The 16202-nt window shown below is 42.5% G+C and overlaps 1 protein-coding gene across 1 annotated transcript; it reads left to right on the top strand.

Annotated features, from left to right (window-relative positions):
* The first annotated feature begins 835 nt into the window (after positions 1-835).
* Klhl41 (kelch like family member 41) lies at positions 836-15933 on the top strand. Its single transcript, XM_051166624.1, has 6 exons — positions 836-2041; positions 6369-6526; positions 6633-6740; positions 9896-10081; positions 11524-11670; positions 15644-15933. The coding sequence occupies exons 1-6, from the start codon at positions 932-934 to the stop codon at positions 15753-15755; spliced, it is 1821 nt and encodes a 606-aa protein (XP_051022581.1). The 5' UTR covers positions 836-931; the 3' UTR covers positions 15756-15933.
* Positions 15934-16202: the final 269 nt, after the last annotated feature.

Genomic DNA, 16202 nt, shown 5'->3' with positions numbered 1-16202 from the left:
TGGGTTAGCATTTTCCTCATGGGGTTGCGTCTGTTCTATTTTTTAACTTTTTATTTCATGAAAGGTACATTTCAGCACTTAAAGTCATAAAATATTCCTAGTATGTATGTGGGTATTTTCTCTCCCCCAAAACTTAATTGTTTTCCTTGGTCTTGATTCCTTTTAAGCTTTGTCTTTTATTTTACTTTTTGTATTATTTTTACTTCATATCCCTTGTATGGCAAAATAGTGTGAATGAATTTGATAATTCAGTAGTAATTAGAGTTTTCCCACCTAATGATAAATATAATTTAGGCTATTTTAGAAAATCACATTTCTTTGCATTTGTTATTTCAGTTATAAAAATAAGTATATAAAAATAAGTACGTTATGTTTCCTACTTGGAAAAGAAAATTTTGTCTGCTTTGAATAGAAAGTGACATTTTGTGTTTTAAACCATTGGCCTCATTGCTTATGAGAATTGAAATGAACTCACCTCATATTCTTGACCTTGGCCTCATTATTTCAGAGAGCCAAGCAGCTTGCCACTAGGCCATTTTTAGAGGAGTGACTCATTTTTATGATACATTTTTTTCCTGTTAGTTCAGTAAGCATTTTCCTGTGGACGCCCTTTATTAACATGTGTTCCAAGGCTTTCTGTATTTCAAAGCTTTCCGCTTCACCTGAATGTCTTCTTTCCTAGCAGTTTCGCTAGTGACCAGAAGTCACAGTTGTTACTTTCAATCTCAGACAGCTGAACAACACTCCTTTCCAAAGCAGCTCTCTTAAATTCCGGTTGTTAAAGCCGCTGTCTATATTTAGCTGGTGGGATTAAATTGCAAAGGCTTCAGGCTGCCCAGGGCACACTGCTCTGCCTTTTTACAGCTAGACCTCTGTGCAGCAAGGAGCAAAGACCCTCAGTGTCCCCTTCCTCACCCAGGTTCCTCACAGAATGGATTCCCAGCGGGAGCTTGCAGAGGAACTCCGCCTTTACCAATCCACCCTTCTTCAGGATGGTCTAAAAGATCTCCTGGAAGAGAAAAAATTCATCGATTGCACCCTAAAAGCAGGTGACAAAAGCCTTCCATGCCACAGACTGATACTGTCTGCTTGTAGCCCTTACTTTCGTGAATATTTTTTATCCGAAATTGAGGAGGAGAAAAAAAAGGAGGTGGTGCTGGATAACGTGGATCCTGCGGTACTTGATTTGATCATCAAATACCTGTACTCTGCCAGTATCGATCTCAACGACGGAAACGTGCAAGACATCTTCGCCCTGTCCAGCCGCTTCCAGATCCCGTCTGTGTTCACTGTCTGTGTGTCTTACCTTCAGAAAAGACTGGCTCCCGGGAACTGTCTGGCCATCCTAAGGTTAGGGCTGCTTCTTGACTGCCCAAGACTTGCCATTTCTGCCCGGGAGTTTGTGTCCGATCGCTTTGTGCAGATTTGTAAGGAAGAAGACTTCATGCAACTGTCGCCGCAGGAACTGATCTCGGTCATTTCAAATGACAGCCTCAACGTGGAAAAGGAGGAAGTAGTGTTTGAGGCAGTGATGAAATGGGTGCGGACCGACAAAGAAAACCGGGCGAAAAACCTTAGCGAAGTGTTTGATTGTATTCGTTTTCGCCTCATGGCAGAAAAATATTTCAAAGACCACGTTGAGAAAGATGACATAATTAAAAGCAACCCAGAAGTCCAGAAAAAAATCAAAGTTCTAAAAGACGCTTTCGCAGGCAAACTCCCAGAACCTAGCAAAAATGCCGAGAAGGCGGGGGCGGGTGAGGTGAATGGTGACGTTGGTGATGAAGACTTACTTCCTGGTTACCTGAATGACATCCCCAGGCATGGAATGTTCGTTAAAGATCTCATCCTCTTGGTCAATGACACAGCTGCGGTGGCTTATGACCCCACAGAAAACGAGTGTTACCTTACTGCCCTGGCCGAGCAGATCCCCAGAAACCATTCCAGTATTGTTACCCAACAGAATCAGATCTACGTGGTGGGGGGACTGTACGTGGATGAAGAAAACAAGGATCAACCCCTGCAGTCATACTTTTTCCAGGTAAGGAGGCGCAGGCTGTCATTTACCATCCTTAGCCAGTTTGTGACTTATGGGGGGTGGGGAGCTGCTTATGTGATATACCACTGTGCCGCCTTCTTCTTCTTCTTCTTCTTCTTCTTCTTCTTCTTCTTCTTCTTCTTCTTCTTCTTCTTCTTCTTCTTCTTCTTTTGGTTTTTTTTGTTTGTTTGTTTGTTTTTTGAGACAGCGTTTCTCCGTGTAGCCTTGGCTGTCCTGAACTCACTTTGTAGACCAGGCTGGCCTCGAACTCACAGCGATCCTCCTGCCTCTGCCTCCCGAGTGCTGGGATTACAGGCGTGCGCCACCACGCCCGGCTCCACTGTGCCCTCTTAATGATCATGCTTAAGAGTGCTGGCAAGAATACTTAGACTTAATATTTAATGAAAATGTGTGGTGACAGAGTCCTTATGCCTGACTCATGAGTCAAGATTTTCCTTCCGCTATTTCACCCTAATACCGTTTAGGTGGTAGCTGGTAATTACAATCCTTCAAAGCTCAGCATTTTGGTAAAAATGGAGTTTATAATCTTTAACACTGTTACCTGGTAAATAGGTTAAGGCCTTTGTTGCCTATGTCACAGTGCTTTACACACTGCAAGGAAGTAGGAATTTGTCTGCTTTTCTACTTTCTCAGTTTCATAGGAGGCTTAGGGAAGTAACAGTTCATTTCCTATTTATTGTTACTGTATTAAAGGTGTATTGAAAAAGAATGACTTGTATATATTCTGAACAATTTTGATTGTACAAAAAAAAAAAGCTGCCACCGCAAGTGTCACTATTTGAGTTACATTTAGAAGGCATTGCCTATAATATTACATTTATTTGATCAGAGGTAGAGGCAGATATCATTATAACCTAATTGTCTGTTTGGTGTAACCATAAAAATTTCCAAGAAAGCAAATCCTCCTACCTAACCAGCCCTTTCTAATTTATTTCAGGAGAATTTGTTTCATGCCATCAATGTGCTGTACTTAGCAGCTTATGAGTCCTTTGGTGATGTAACCCTGCACCTCCGGTATTGCCAGGATCAATGCTTGATGGTTGTGGTTAGATCAATAAGAACTACTTTAGTTCCTAGCTGATTGTGGCGTGGGGTTTTCAGGCACTTACAGTGGAAAGGCCAGGGATGAGCAAGTGTAGACTGCCAGACCACAGTCACTGCGAGCTCTCAAAATACACAACATACCACGCATTCACAAAATACTGCCTCTCACCAACTTGCTCTAATGTCAGAAAAATATGACCATAATAATATATACTACTCAAGTTTAATTTTCTAAGTTCCAGTGAAAGACAGTAGCAAAAGCATTCGAATCGGACCCAGATATTTCCCCAAGCCCTGATTTCAAATTCAGATTAACCTTAGAAAGGGAAAAATCCAGTGAAAAAGATTGTAAATATATCTGGGAAATGAAAAACATAACTGAGTAGGTAGACAGGCACAGACAGGCAGATAGGCCAGACAGAGAAACAACCACAGGTCCAAGGAACAAAATACAGACTAGTTCTCAACACTCCTGGATGCTTTAACCCACTTTATATTAGTATACTGACTATAAAGGTAGGGACCTAGCTCATTACACTCACGCGCGCGCACACACACACACACACACCTTTAAAAAATATATCCAGCGCCCACGCTCTTCGTTTTAAGTACTCATTTTCATCTTTATTTTCTTTGTCCTCTTAACTTCCTTCTACCTTTTTTGTGCCTCAGTTTCCAAGTGAGATTACCTGTGTAGGCAGGAGCCATTGAAACACTTATACAAAGTTGAAAGGTCATCTCCTTTGCCACTTCTAACATGCACAAATGCCTTTTAACTAAATTAATTAAACAAAATGAGTGAGTTAAATTCATAAAGGAGAGCTTTGTATGAGAACTTTAGGCTTTGTGGCTTTCTTCTTGGCTGCCTGTGTGAGGTGTATAAATTCAGAATGAATTGACATTTGGCACGCACATGCCGCAAATAGACTGGGGACACTTTTGGTCTTAAGATTTCCCTCCACCATTGGATTAATAGATTCATCAAGTTTTATTTTGTTTTTTGTTTTTTGTTTTTCAAGACAGGGTTTCTCTGTGTACCCCTGGCTGTCCTGGACTCGCTTTGTAGACCAGGTTGGCCTCGAACTCACACCGATCCACCTGCCTCTGCCTCCCGAGTGCTGGGATTAAAGGTATGTGCCACCACACCAGGCTGATCCATCAAATTTTAGACCACATTAAGGTTTGAGATATCCTAGGTATCAACCCAAATCTCCACAGTGAGGAAAGTGGGATCTAGAAGGGTTAAGAAACTCGAGAGCTCATCCACTGAAGGGGCCGGCTGCTATAGAAAATGTTCCCGGGGTAGAATGCGAAGACAGGTAGTGCATAGTCTGGAACCAAGCCCTCAGGTTTGGGATTGTGGTAGCTGTGGAGCCATTAAAAATAAAAACTAAAAAATAATTAAAAAAAAATAGCTAGGCATGGTGGCGCATGCCTTTAATCCCAGCACTAGGGAGGCAGAGGCAGGTGAAGTGCTGTGAGTTCAAGACCAGCTTGATCTACAAAGGGAGTCCAGGACAGCAAAGGCTGCACAGAGAAACTCTGCCTTGAAAAACCTAAATAAATAAATAAACAGATAAACAAACAAAATTTAAGAAGGTATCCATGATGCATAATGAGACCCTGTCTCAAACAAGCAACAACCCCCCTAATGGCATTGAAAATCACCTAAAAAGCTATGTCAAGTTGGGCAAGTGATTTAACCTCTCTGTGCCTAGCGGGAAGCCAAGTAAGATTGCGCTCCTGCCTACACATTTTGTACAGAAGTTTGTACAGAGTCAGCCTTCCATCAGTGTTTATAGTTACTCTATTACGTAGTACTCCCCACCCCTACACACACACACACACACACACACACACACACACACACACACAGGCACACACTCACCACCTGTGCTAGGAATCAAACCCAGGGTTCTGTGCATGTCATCTCAGCCTCACTGAGCACGGAGCTACATACTCTTAGCTCTATGATACCTTCTTGACCTGAGGTTTTTGTTTTTTGTTTTTCAAGAACGGAAACATTACATTCTCAGTCTAGATGCGGAAATGAATGACTACAAAGCTAACGCTGTGGACAAGGAGTTTAAGCCCACATCACGGGTGGGTCACTTGGTCTCAGAACTTTGTTTAACTGACACTGCTAGACCAGAAGCAGTCCTGCCTATACTAGGATTTGCACTGGATCTCAGTTTGCTGCATTTCTCTTCTGCTCCCTGGGAGTGGCATACGAAGCTGCAGCTTCACCTCTCAGAAACAGTTTCCTTGGCAGTGTTGCCCTCGAGTTCAAAACGGAGTACATTGAGATTTTAGAAAGTAAGTGCCAAGATGAATGCCAGGCAGATCAGACTCACCTGGTCCAGAGCATGACGCTAACCGAGCCTCCGTGGGGCTGCTTTACATCTTAGCGTAAGCCAGAAAAAGGATATTTGAGACGACTCCACCCAGAACATGGGTATTGAAATGAGTATTTCCTGTACCCAAGACAATAAAACACAGGGGACGCAGACTTGTTTAAAAGGTGGAAAGTGATACTGCCCCGCCTCGATGGTCTGTGGACTGAGCGACAAGTCCAGCTGTCTCGGGGGCTGGCTTTGGGCGTGTGTTAAATATAGCATTCAGGAGTCATTCATAGACTGTGACCCTGCCACAGACAGCCTGTCTTTCCCCGGTGTCCCCAAAGTATTGAGATTCCTTGTTTCAAAACAAGGAACAAGGCAACTTCAGAGGGAAATTTGACAAGAAACTGCACAGATCTAACTCACCTAACAGTTCTACTTTTTCCTCTTTCCTTTCTATTTTTTTCTTTTTCTTTCTTTCTTTCTTTCTTTTTATTTATTTATTTATTTGCTTTTGTTTTTGTTTTGTTTTGTTTTTCGAGATAGGGTTTCTCTGTGTAACAGCTCTAGCTGTCCTGGAACTTGCTCCAGGCTGGCCTCGAACTCACAGAGACCCGCTTGCCTCTGCCTTCCAAGTGCTGGGGTTAAAGGTCTGCACCACCACAGCCCAGCTCTCTTTCCTTTCTTTATGTCTTTTGTGTGTATGTGGGGTTGGTTTTGTTTTTGTTTCTTGTTTTTATAAGCCACATAGATTTTTCCATTCTTTTTAGTAATTCTCAGCTAAAATGTGATACTTTGGGATTATAGTTTTACAAGATCTTCGACCGTCTCTGTAAATTTTAAACATTATATGAAATATTGTGGGGTTTTTATTTACACCTGATAATATTTCTCTACCAAACTCCATAACTCATATTTTTTTTCAGCTTGATAATATAACCTCTGAGTGGGTTGGGCTTCCACCTCTGCCGTCAGCCAGGTGTCTCTTTGGTCTGGGAGAGGTAGATGACAAAATATATGTGGTTGCTGGCAAAGACCTTCAAACAGAGGCTTCACTGGATTCCGTATTATGCTATGATCCTGTGTAAGTTGGTATAATATTTCCATAATATTTTTGCCCCTTAAGTATGCCCACAACATTCATATTTTCATAAGATGGAACATGAACTCTAATTATCGTCTGATTTTAGGGCTGCAAAATGGAGTGAAGTAAAAAATCTTCCTATTAAAGTTTACGGCCATAATGTGATTTCACACAATGGGATGGTATACTGTTTAGGTGGAAAGACAGATGACAAGTAAGTGCCCTAAAGATTTCTTTTGATCTACATTCACGTGAGTATTGCAAGGGTTTCTTTTCTTTTCTCTTTTTGAGACTACATACTGAAATGGGACTTGGCTCTCATCATATTTGGCAGATAAAGAGAATTTGAAAAATTATTAGAGGAAATTGTTTTTTGAAGAAAAAACAATGTTTTAAAGCCACTAGACCGAATAGACAGAAATGTAGCACGCTGCCACATGAGCCCCTCAACTGTGAGCATCCTGACAGTGGACAAGCAGCATCTAGAAGCCCCGTCAGTCTTCTATGTAGCTGCTTTATAACCACCTTTCACTATGTCAAGACCAGTAGGCTTTATTATTCAATTAAACATAAGTAGATTCACATTTACAGTTTTGTTTTGCCAGTTTTACTGTGCGTGTATATATCCTGTGGGTGGCGCACTTCCCACAGCGCACATGTGGAGGTGAGGGAAGAAAGTTGATGAGCCACTTCTTCCACCATGTGGGATCCAGGGACAGAATGCAGACCATCAGGCTGAAGGGGCACAGGCACCTTTACCTGTTGAGCTATGTCTCCAGCTGACACCAGTGGATAAAAAGTTCCAATGTACTCCCTCACGTGGCATTGAAGTATATCCATTAGCAAAACAGTACACAGGAAAAGTGTAGATCTGTGCTTTGTGTGCATGAGAAAGAATTTTTATCAGTTTGAAACGAAAGAGCATAGTAACTGAAAAAAGCGGTCATTTTTTCCAGGAGTATGTTGGTGACTTACTCCCGCTCAGGTCTCCCACTCGTGACTTCTAGCTGGTCCGTTGTAAGAAAACCAGAATATATCTCATGTATGAGCCCATCTTGGCTTCAAGGCCAGGGATTCTCAATTGCCTGTTTAAGAAGAACTGTTCGAATATTCTCCACAGTTGAGTGGAGAGTGTGATATGACTTTCTCACGTACTATGGTGCCTCACATTTGACCATGTCCCCTGGAGGGGGAGACCTGGTGACACTCAGAGGAAGGACAGCAAGTAGCCAAGAAGAGACTTGATACCCTATGAGAATATATAGGGGGAGGTAATCCCCCTCAGGAACAGTCATAGGGGAGGGGAATAATGGGGAAAATGGGGGGGGGGAGGAATGGGAGGATACAAGGGATGGGATAAACATTGAGATGTAACAAGAATAAATTAAAAAAAAAAAAAGAAGAAGAAGAAGAACTGTTCTTCTAGGCGGTCTCCAGTTTAAGAAGAGATCTGACATCTCAGAGAGTGCTCCCAGGGTCAGTTAAGCCAGTCACCCAGCTAGTCAAACGATCACCAGGCTATTTATTAATGGAACTGTCCAACCATGGAAAGGTAACGGAGATTATGAATTGTAAGGTTGTACTTGGGCACAGTGGCATGCACCCGTAGTCCCAGGCTGAGGTCAGAGAATCAACTGGGCCCAGGATTTCCAGACCACCTAGGTGACAGCAAGACCCGGTCTCAGAACACACAAAGAAGCAACTTAAAAGATACACAGCTAGCAAAGAAGAAGTCAAATATGAAGTTCTGTGTCAAGTAAAGAACTCTGTATTTGGGAATTAGTTTATTCCATTAAAAGGATAAATACAAAGCCAGGTGTCATGGCGTACGCCTTTAATCTTAGCACTGGAGAGGCAGAGGTAGGTGGATCAGTGTGAATTCCAGACCAGCCTGGTGTACAGAGAAATGCCAAGGCTACACACAAAAAAACTCTGTATTAAAATAAATAAATAAATAAATAAATACAGCATAGAAAATGTGGTGACCTAACAGGCAATTTTTAAAAACCCTATCTCTCCATACTCAAAGATGATATATCCTGAAATAAAATCTCTTCTTAATCAAATGCTGGAAACATTGGAATTCTACCTAAATGATTTAAATTGTTTCCTGCAGATAATAATAGTAGTCAGAAAATCAATATGCCAATAAAAAAAAACATTCATGTCGGCCAGAAATAATATATTAATCCTCAAGAATCTTATTACCTAGGCAGCATTGCCTAACAAATGTCAAAGCCAAGAACTTTGAAATGAATCATTAGCTAAAAGTAGAGGCTGAGACTGAGGGTGAGGCTCAATAGCACTTTCTAGAACATGGAAGGCCTAGAGTCCAATGCCAAGTACATGGGGTATGGGATGCTGGGGGCACTGAATCGCCCAGGTGTGCGCTGCTGGGGGGGCCACTGAATCGCCCAGGTGAATATGCTTTTCTTTTCTGCTATCACCAAACCTTGCCGTACTCAAGTCTTAAAGGAAATGTTTACGTCTGGCCTTTTTTCACATTAAGAAAAAAAAAATCATTCCCACAAAAAGATTTTTGTTTGGTTCTTGGCATTACCAAACTGCTTATGACTAGGGATTCAGAATTATTGATCAGTTTATGTACAACTTTAGGAAACCCATCTTGGCCCAATCTGAGAATAATTTGGTTGAGTCCAAGTATTTCTGTTGGCATTTAGCACATAAAACCATTTTCATCATTAATCAGTCTACATGATGACTTATATAATCTACAGTTGCAATGTTTTGGGTTTTTCAAAAAGATGTTTATTTATTATGTATACAGCGCTCTGCTTGCGCATATGCCTGCATGCCAGAAGAGGACATTATATCACATAGATGGTTGTGAGCTACCATGTGGTTGCTGGGAATTGAACTCAGGTCCTCTGGGAGAGCAGTTAGTGCTCTTAACTGCAAAGCCATCTCTCAGGCCCCCTCACAATGGTTTGTTTCTATTTTTGTTTTTTCTGAGGCAGGGTTTTTCTGTGTAGCCTTGGCTGTCCTGGACTCACTTTGTAGACCAGGCTGGCCTCAAATTCACATTAATCAGCCTGCCTCTGCCTCCCAAGTGCTGGGATTAAAGGCATGCACCACCACCACCTGGCCTCGCCATGGTTTTCTAATATAGGAGCTTATGTAGACAAGGCTGGACTCACTAAGAAAACACTTTTTTCAGAGCTTGAACCCAGAGCCTCACACATGCCTCAATAGCACTTTGCCACTAAGCCACACCCCTAGCCCCAAAGAGTCCCAAATCTCTTTAAATGGAGTACAGTGTACTCCATCAGAAACAGAACTAAATTATTAAGTTGCTTTCACAAAAAGAAGGTTCTAAATGGAACACTTATTGTCTTTTTATGTTTACAGAAAGTGTACAAATAGGGTGTTTATCTACAACCCCAAGAAAGGAGACTGGAAAGATCTGGCTCCGATGAAAACCCCTCGTTCCATGTTCGGCGTGGCAATCCATAAAGGCAAAATTGTGATCGCAGGAGGGGTCACCGAAGACGGCCTCTCAGCTTCAGTGGAAGCTTTCGACCTCAAAACCAATAAGTGAGTTGCTTTGCTACAACACATGAGTCTTGCACGTCTAAGTTGTTAAATGTGGGCAGTAGCTATGCTTCCTAAGGCATGAGGAGAGCAAGCCAGAGATGCTTAGGTTAAAGAGGAAGTATTTCCAACTCCCCACGACACGTGTTTGCCATTAGGAATGTACAACTCATGAGTTAGCGCTGACATACTGTTTGCCTGACTCTGCACTAACTTTATACATTTAGTCATTTAGCAAAGGCATTATTTCCTCTGAAGACCAGTATAAACATGGATGTGTATGTGTTACAATAACTGATGGAGAACATATAGTTTAAGAATTATAAGATCATCCAGGTATGGCGGCACACGCCTTTAATCCCAGCACTCGGGAGGCAGAGGCAGGCGGATCTCTGTGAGTTCGAGGCCAGCCTGGTCTACAAAGCAAGTCCAGGACAGCTAAGGCTACACAGAGAAATCTTGTCTCGAAAAACAAAACAAAACAAAAATAATTTAAAAATGGGGCTGGAGAGGTGGCTCAGTGAGTGGTTAAGAGTGCTGGCTGTTCTTCTAGAGGTCCTGAGTTCAATTCCCAGCACACATGGCAGCTCAAAACTGGCTATAATTCCAGATCCAGACCATTTGACAGCCTTACACAGACATACATGCAGGCAAGACCACTACTGCACATAAAATAAAAAATAGACATTTTTTTAAAAAAAGAATTAAAAGATTTTTTGGCTGGATGTGGTGGTGCACAACTTTAATCCCAACACTTGAGAGGCAGAGACAGGTGGATCTCTGAGTTCCAGGCCAGCCTGCTCTACACAGAGAAACCATGTCTCAAACCCAAAATTTTCACTTGTTAACAACTAGCATTCATAAACTATGAATGCTTTGTGAGTTTCTTAATATTTTTCTTTTAAAATTTTATTAGATTAATGTGAAAAGACACTTGGCTGATATTTTACATAAAATTAATTTTTCTAAAGTTTTGAGCTTACACACATTGGGGCAGTGCATATGTTTTATACACTGATGTTAGTGATGAAAAAAGTTAGAGCAGTGTCATTACTTTTTTGATGAACCAAATAAATATGATTACACACTAATTTTTATACCTGCAAACCACAATGAATTTCACACAACTAGATGTAACTGATCATTAAAAAGTATATTCTTAAAAATTATATTCTTGAAGACTTGATAATATGGGTAAATGCTTCAATGCACAAAAGTTTCAATCTGCTGGACTCAATGGGGCACGACCTTGACTGGCTGTACTGGGGAGTCTGAGGCAGACAGAAAACAGCCAGAGTTACACAGGAAACCCTGCCTAGAGTAAAGAAATGTAAACCTGCATACAAAACTATGAATGCACACATCCTTTAAAAATAGCAAAATTACACCCAAATGGTCTGTGTCCATACATTTTACATTGACTATATTTTCAATAAAATGCCTAGGTGGGAAGTGATGGCAGAATTTCCTCAGGAAAGAAGCTCCATCAGTCTGGTCAGCCTGGCAGGGTCCCTGTATGCCATCGGCGGTTTTGCAATGATTCAGCTGGAATCCAAAGAGTTCGCACCCACTGAAGTCAATGACATATGGAAGTAAGTTTTCCTCAGTCTGATTCTTTGAACCAAGTATTAAATCAGATAATTGACAAGCAATTCTGTAGAAACTAAGCCAGATTTTCCCCATCATGCCAGCCACGCCTCAGTGGTAAACCATAACTTTGGAGTATGCCACTTATTGACCACACTTGCGATAATGGTGAGAGTCAGGAAGAAGTCCTCTAGATGGTCTTTTCCTCCTCCTCTTCCTCCTCCTCCCATCCTCCTCTTCCCCCTCTTCCTCCTCTTCCTCCTCTTCCTCCTCCTCCTCTTCCTCCTCTTCTCTTTCTCCTCTTCCCTCCTCCTCCTCTTCCTCCTCTTCCTCCTCCTCCTCTCCCCATCCTCTTCTTCCTCCTCCTCCTCTTTACTCCTCCTCCTCTTCCTCCTCCTCCTCTTCCCTCCTCCTCCTCCTCTTCCTCCTCTCCCCATCCTCCTCTTCTCCTCCTCTTCCCTCCTCCTCCTCCTCTTCCTCCTCCTCCTCTTCCTCTTCCTCCTCTCCCCATCCTCCTCTTCCTCCTCCTCTTCCCTCCTCCTCCTCTTCCTTCTTCTTCTTCTTCTTCTTCTTTCTTCTTCTTCTTCTTCTTCTTCTTCTTCTTCTTCTTCTTCTTCTTCTCTGAGACAGGGTTTCTCTGTCCCAAGCTAGCCTGGGACTCACAGCCATCCTAAGTACTAGGATTAAAGGCATGCACCACCATGCCAGGCTCAGACTAGTTTCTTGATTTTTTTTTGTTGTTGTTGTTGTTGTTGTTATTTTATGTATATGGGCGTTTTGCCTTTATGCATGTTTGTATACCACATGCCTCTGTAATGCATTTGGATGCCAGAAGAGGGCACTGGATCCCCAGTAGCTGGAGTCACGGACACCCGTGAGACCCCACACGGATACTGGGAACCAAATGTGCATCCTCAGGAAGAGCAGCCAGTCTGCTGAGCCACCTCTCCAACCCTGGGCAGGTTTCCTTTTTTTTTTTTTTTTTTTTTTTTTTTTTTTTGGTTGTAATGAATTTTTTTATTAATTTATTCATATTACATCTAGATTGTTAGCCCTTCCCTTGTTTCCTCCTATTCCTCCCTCCCTCCCACTTCCCCCCTTCTCCCCTCCCCTATGTCTGTGACTGAGGGAGACCTCCTCCCCCTATATATGCTCTCAGAATATCAAGTCTCTTCTTGGTAACTAGCTATCCTTCCTCTGAGTGCCGCCAGGCCTCCCCATCCAGGGGACATGGTCAGAAAAGGGGCACCAGAGTTCATGTGAGAGTCAGATCTCACTCTCCACTCAAAGGTGGAGTATATCCTGTTCGTCAGCTAGGTCTTGGTAGGGGTTCGAAGTTAGGCAGGTTTCTTTAATTGTATAATGAGTAAAGATATTTCTGCCCAATTCTACCATTCTGATTGAGATGGTCCAGCCACCAAGTAGGGCCTTCAGATTAATTCATTTACTAGGAAAGCACAGCAGTAGGGGCTGGAGAAATGGCTCAGTGGAGAGTGGCACTGGCTACTCTTCCAGAGGACCCAAGTTCAATTCCCAGCACCCATATCGCTGCTCAAGCATATCTGTAACTCCATATCTAGGAGATCTGACACCCTAACAAAAGCCCAGCATGCACCTGGTTTTCTTTTTTCTCAAATGTGCTTTTTTAGGAAATTAATGACTGAGCCAGGCGTGGTGACACACCAGCAACTCGGGAGTTCAAGGCTAGCTTGGTCTATGAAGCAAGTCAAGGACAGCCTAAGACTATATACAGAGAAACCCTGTCTCAAAAAACAAACAAAAAATTTAAAAATCATTTTAGAAAAGAAATCACTGAAGAAATATTTAGACTATTGAGTTTTACATGAATGCATTAAGTATAATTTAGTCTTCCAATTATTTGGCGATTCAGCTAGTAAATACTTTTTTCCCTGTTTTTTTCTGAGATTGGGTTCTCTGTGTAACCCTGGCTGTCCTGGAACTCACTCTGTGGACCAGGCTGGCCTCAAACTCAGAGATCCACCAGCCTCTGCCTCCCAAGTGCTGGGATTAAAGGTGTGCCCCACCCAGCCCAGCCATAAATGTTTAAAAGCAAACAAACAAAAACCAGTGAAAGTAGCTATCCATTTTACCACCCAGACAGCTGCTGGGCAATTCTCCCAAGTATGCCGCAGTTACTCAACTGAACTATTTTAGTCAAAGAATGTTTTTTAAAGGGCAGACAAGGAACGCTTTTACCATAGTGTCAGATACAGTAACTATCTAATGGAAACCAAGCTCTATCCTGGCGGTCACAGGAGCATAAATCCATTTGGATAGCTAAGTCTCCTGCAGGGCACCTGGTGATGGATAGGGCCCATCAGGACACTTACTATGCAGTGTGCCCTGCTGCTGGCCCAGAGCCCGTGCTTGGCATCTGACCTACAGCAGGGGCTCTTGGGTTCCTTAGTGAGTCCATGCTGCGTACTCTCCTGGAGCAGCCACAGGCATGCTCTTCCATCATCTTACTGGCAAGGCCAGAGGTCTTCAAGTGGCCTGTTCTCAGGCTGCCTGGCGCCAGGCTCCCTGGAGTATGGCTTGTAGAGCATTACCAGCATCATCCCCTGGAGTTGCTGGGAGACACAGAATCCCAGACCTCAGCTCAGATCTCCTGAATCAGAAGTGGCATTTTAACAAGGCTCCTATTTGGCTCGTCAGTGCACTTGGTTTATGCCCAATCAATGAAGGCAAAGCAATGCACTGGAGACCCGCGAGTGGGTAGTATTTGTTCTAGACCCAAACCAGCAGGAGCTGGTGCTTCACTTAGATTGTAGTAACTGGTTGTGTTGAAGAGAAGGTGACTATAAAACAGTTCATTGCAATCTCTCGTTCCCTCAAAAGACGACCATGGGGACTAGAACTTGCAAGAAGGTGAGATACAGAAATGCTGGAGTCAAAAAAAAAAAAAAAAAAAAAAAAAGAAATGCTGGAATCAACAGAAACAGAATGAAATAGTGGGAAGAGTAGTAGTCTTGTTTTTGTTTGTTTGTTTTGAGACAGGGTTTCTTTGTGTAGCCTTCGCTGTCCTGGACTAACTCTGTAGACCAGGCTGGCTTTGAATTCACAGCGATCTGCCTGCCTCTATCTCCCGAGTGCTGGGATTAAAGGCGTGCGCCACCACCACCACCCCCAACAAGAGTAGAAGTTTTGAAGGACAGGTACCAAGGGTGAATAAGCAGTGATTCCCCAACCCTGACTGCAGTCGCCTGTGATACTTGTAAAATATACCAGAGCTGGGCCTTAACACACAGACCAGATTCTGGAGCTAGGACCTGAAAAAAAAAAAAAAAAAAAAAAAAAAAAAAAAAAAAAACACTCTTTCCTGGAACCTCAGGTGATCCAATGTGCAGAAAGAGCTTGAGAAACATTGATGGGAAGAAACTGTGCCGTTCACTATCCCACTTTACATGAGCCACTAGGTTCTGATGTAGTCTAAAGCCAAGCTGCCCCAGGAATAGGAAATAACAGGCAGTAAAGGGAAGAAAAGCTCAGCATTGCCTGCTGATGGGCTCCTTACCGTTGCTAGGAGACCCTCTAACAGGAATAGCCGGCTATGACTCATCTTTCTGTTGGGGCAGTAGTTCCCAGATTTGCCCTCACAGTGCAGTCACTACAGAGCTTCCAGAGGCACTGTGCCTGCTCATGGGTTTATCTGGTTTCGGCTTTGGAAACTTGACAGATTCCCCAAAATTATTTTACATGTGCAGAAGGGCTCGAAGACCACAAGACTGGGTTTCAAGCCCACTACTGTATAATGGCCACAGTCCAGGTCTTATTAATAATGTGTACACTTTGAAAGGAATTCAAGTGTTATTTACTAGGCAGGATCTTGTCTGGGGAGGAGGCAGTGGGATTTTTTTACTCCCAGAGATCCTATTTTTATACTAAATACAAAGAAACTTACAGAAGTGTCTCATTAAAGGCTGCTTATTGATTTTTGGTTTTTTTTTCTTCCATCAGGTTTGAAGACGATAAAAAAGAATGGGCTGGGATGTTGAAGGAAATACGTTATGCTTCGGGAGCTAGTTGCCTAGCAACGCGCTTAAATCTGTTCAAACTGTCTAAACTATAAACAAGGTGACAAAAACAATAGTTTGAGGGGTGACTTGTTGAGACAAGAGGGCTTTAATTTATTGTCTTTCTTTAAGCCTGTGCAATGATTCATGTAGAGTTACAGCGATTCACGCATGGTGTCTATGAGGTAAAACAGTGTACCCGAATCTCAGAGTGTTTCAGTGTGGCAAGTAGAAAACGGTTTACTGAGAAGTTTAGTACTCAGTTGAACAACGTACTTTGTTAAGACTTTATCAAAGAAGAGAGCTTTCTAAATTTGAGCTGTTTACTGATCTTTGTATTCTTAAGGCACATTTACACTCGTTTTCTATTATAAATGAAATGTAGATGTCTACATTCTAAAGAAATGTTTGGATAACAGAAACCTTTCCTTGTTTTGAGCTAAGGGGGCGGGTGTCTTGTACATTACAATGAAGGTGACTGGACATGCTGTTTAAGAAGTATA

The sequence above is a fragment of the Acomys russatus genome, chromosome 24 (assembly GCF_903995435.1).
Source record: "Acomys russatus chromosome 24, mAcoRus1.1, whole genome shotgun sequence".
NCBI lineage: Eukaryota > Metazoa > Chordata > Mammalia > Rodentia > Muridae > Acomys > Acomys russatus.
The sequence above is the reverse complement of the archived record's forward strand: the minus strand, read 5'-3'. Positions and strand labels throughout refer to the sequence as shown.

Bases quoted from the DNA above. Each gene is read 5' to 3' on its own strand.
- Klhl41 (XM_051166624.1), top strand. From the start codon at position 932: ATGGATTCCCAGCGGGAGCTTGCAGAGGAACTCCGCCTTTACCAATCC. The intron at 6,741-9,895 runs GTAAGTGCCCTA...TTATGTTTACAG, and splicing joins GGTGGAAAGACAGATGACAA to AAAGTGTACAAATAGGGTGT. The intron at 10,082-11,523 runs GTGAGTTGCTTT...TAAAATGCCTAG, and splicing joins TTCGACCTCAAAACCAATAA to GTGGGAAGTGATGGCAGAAT.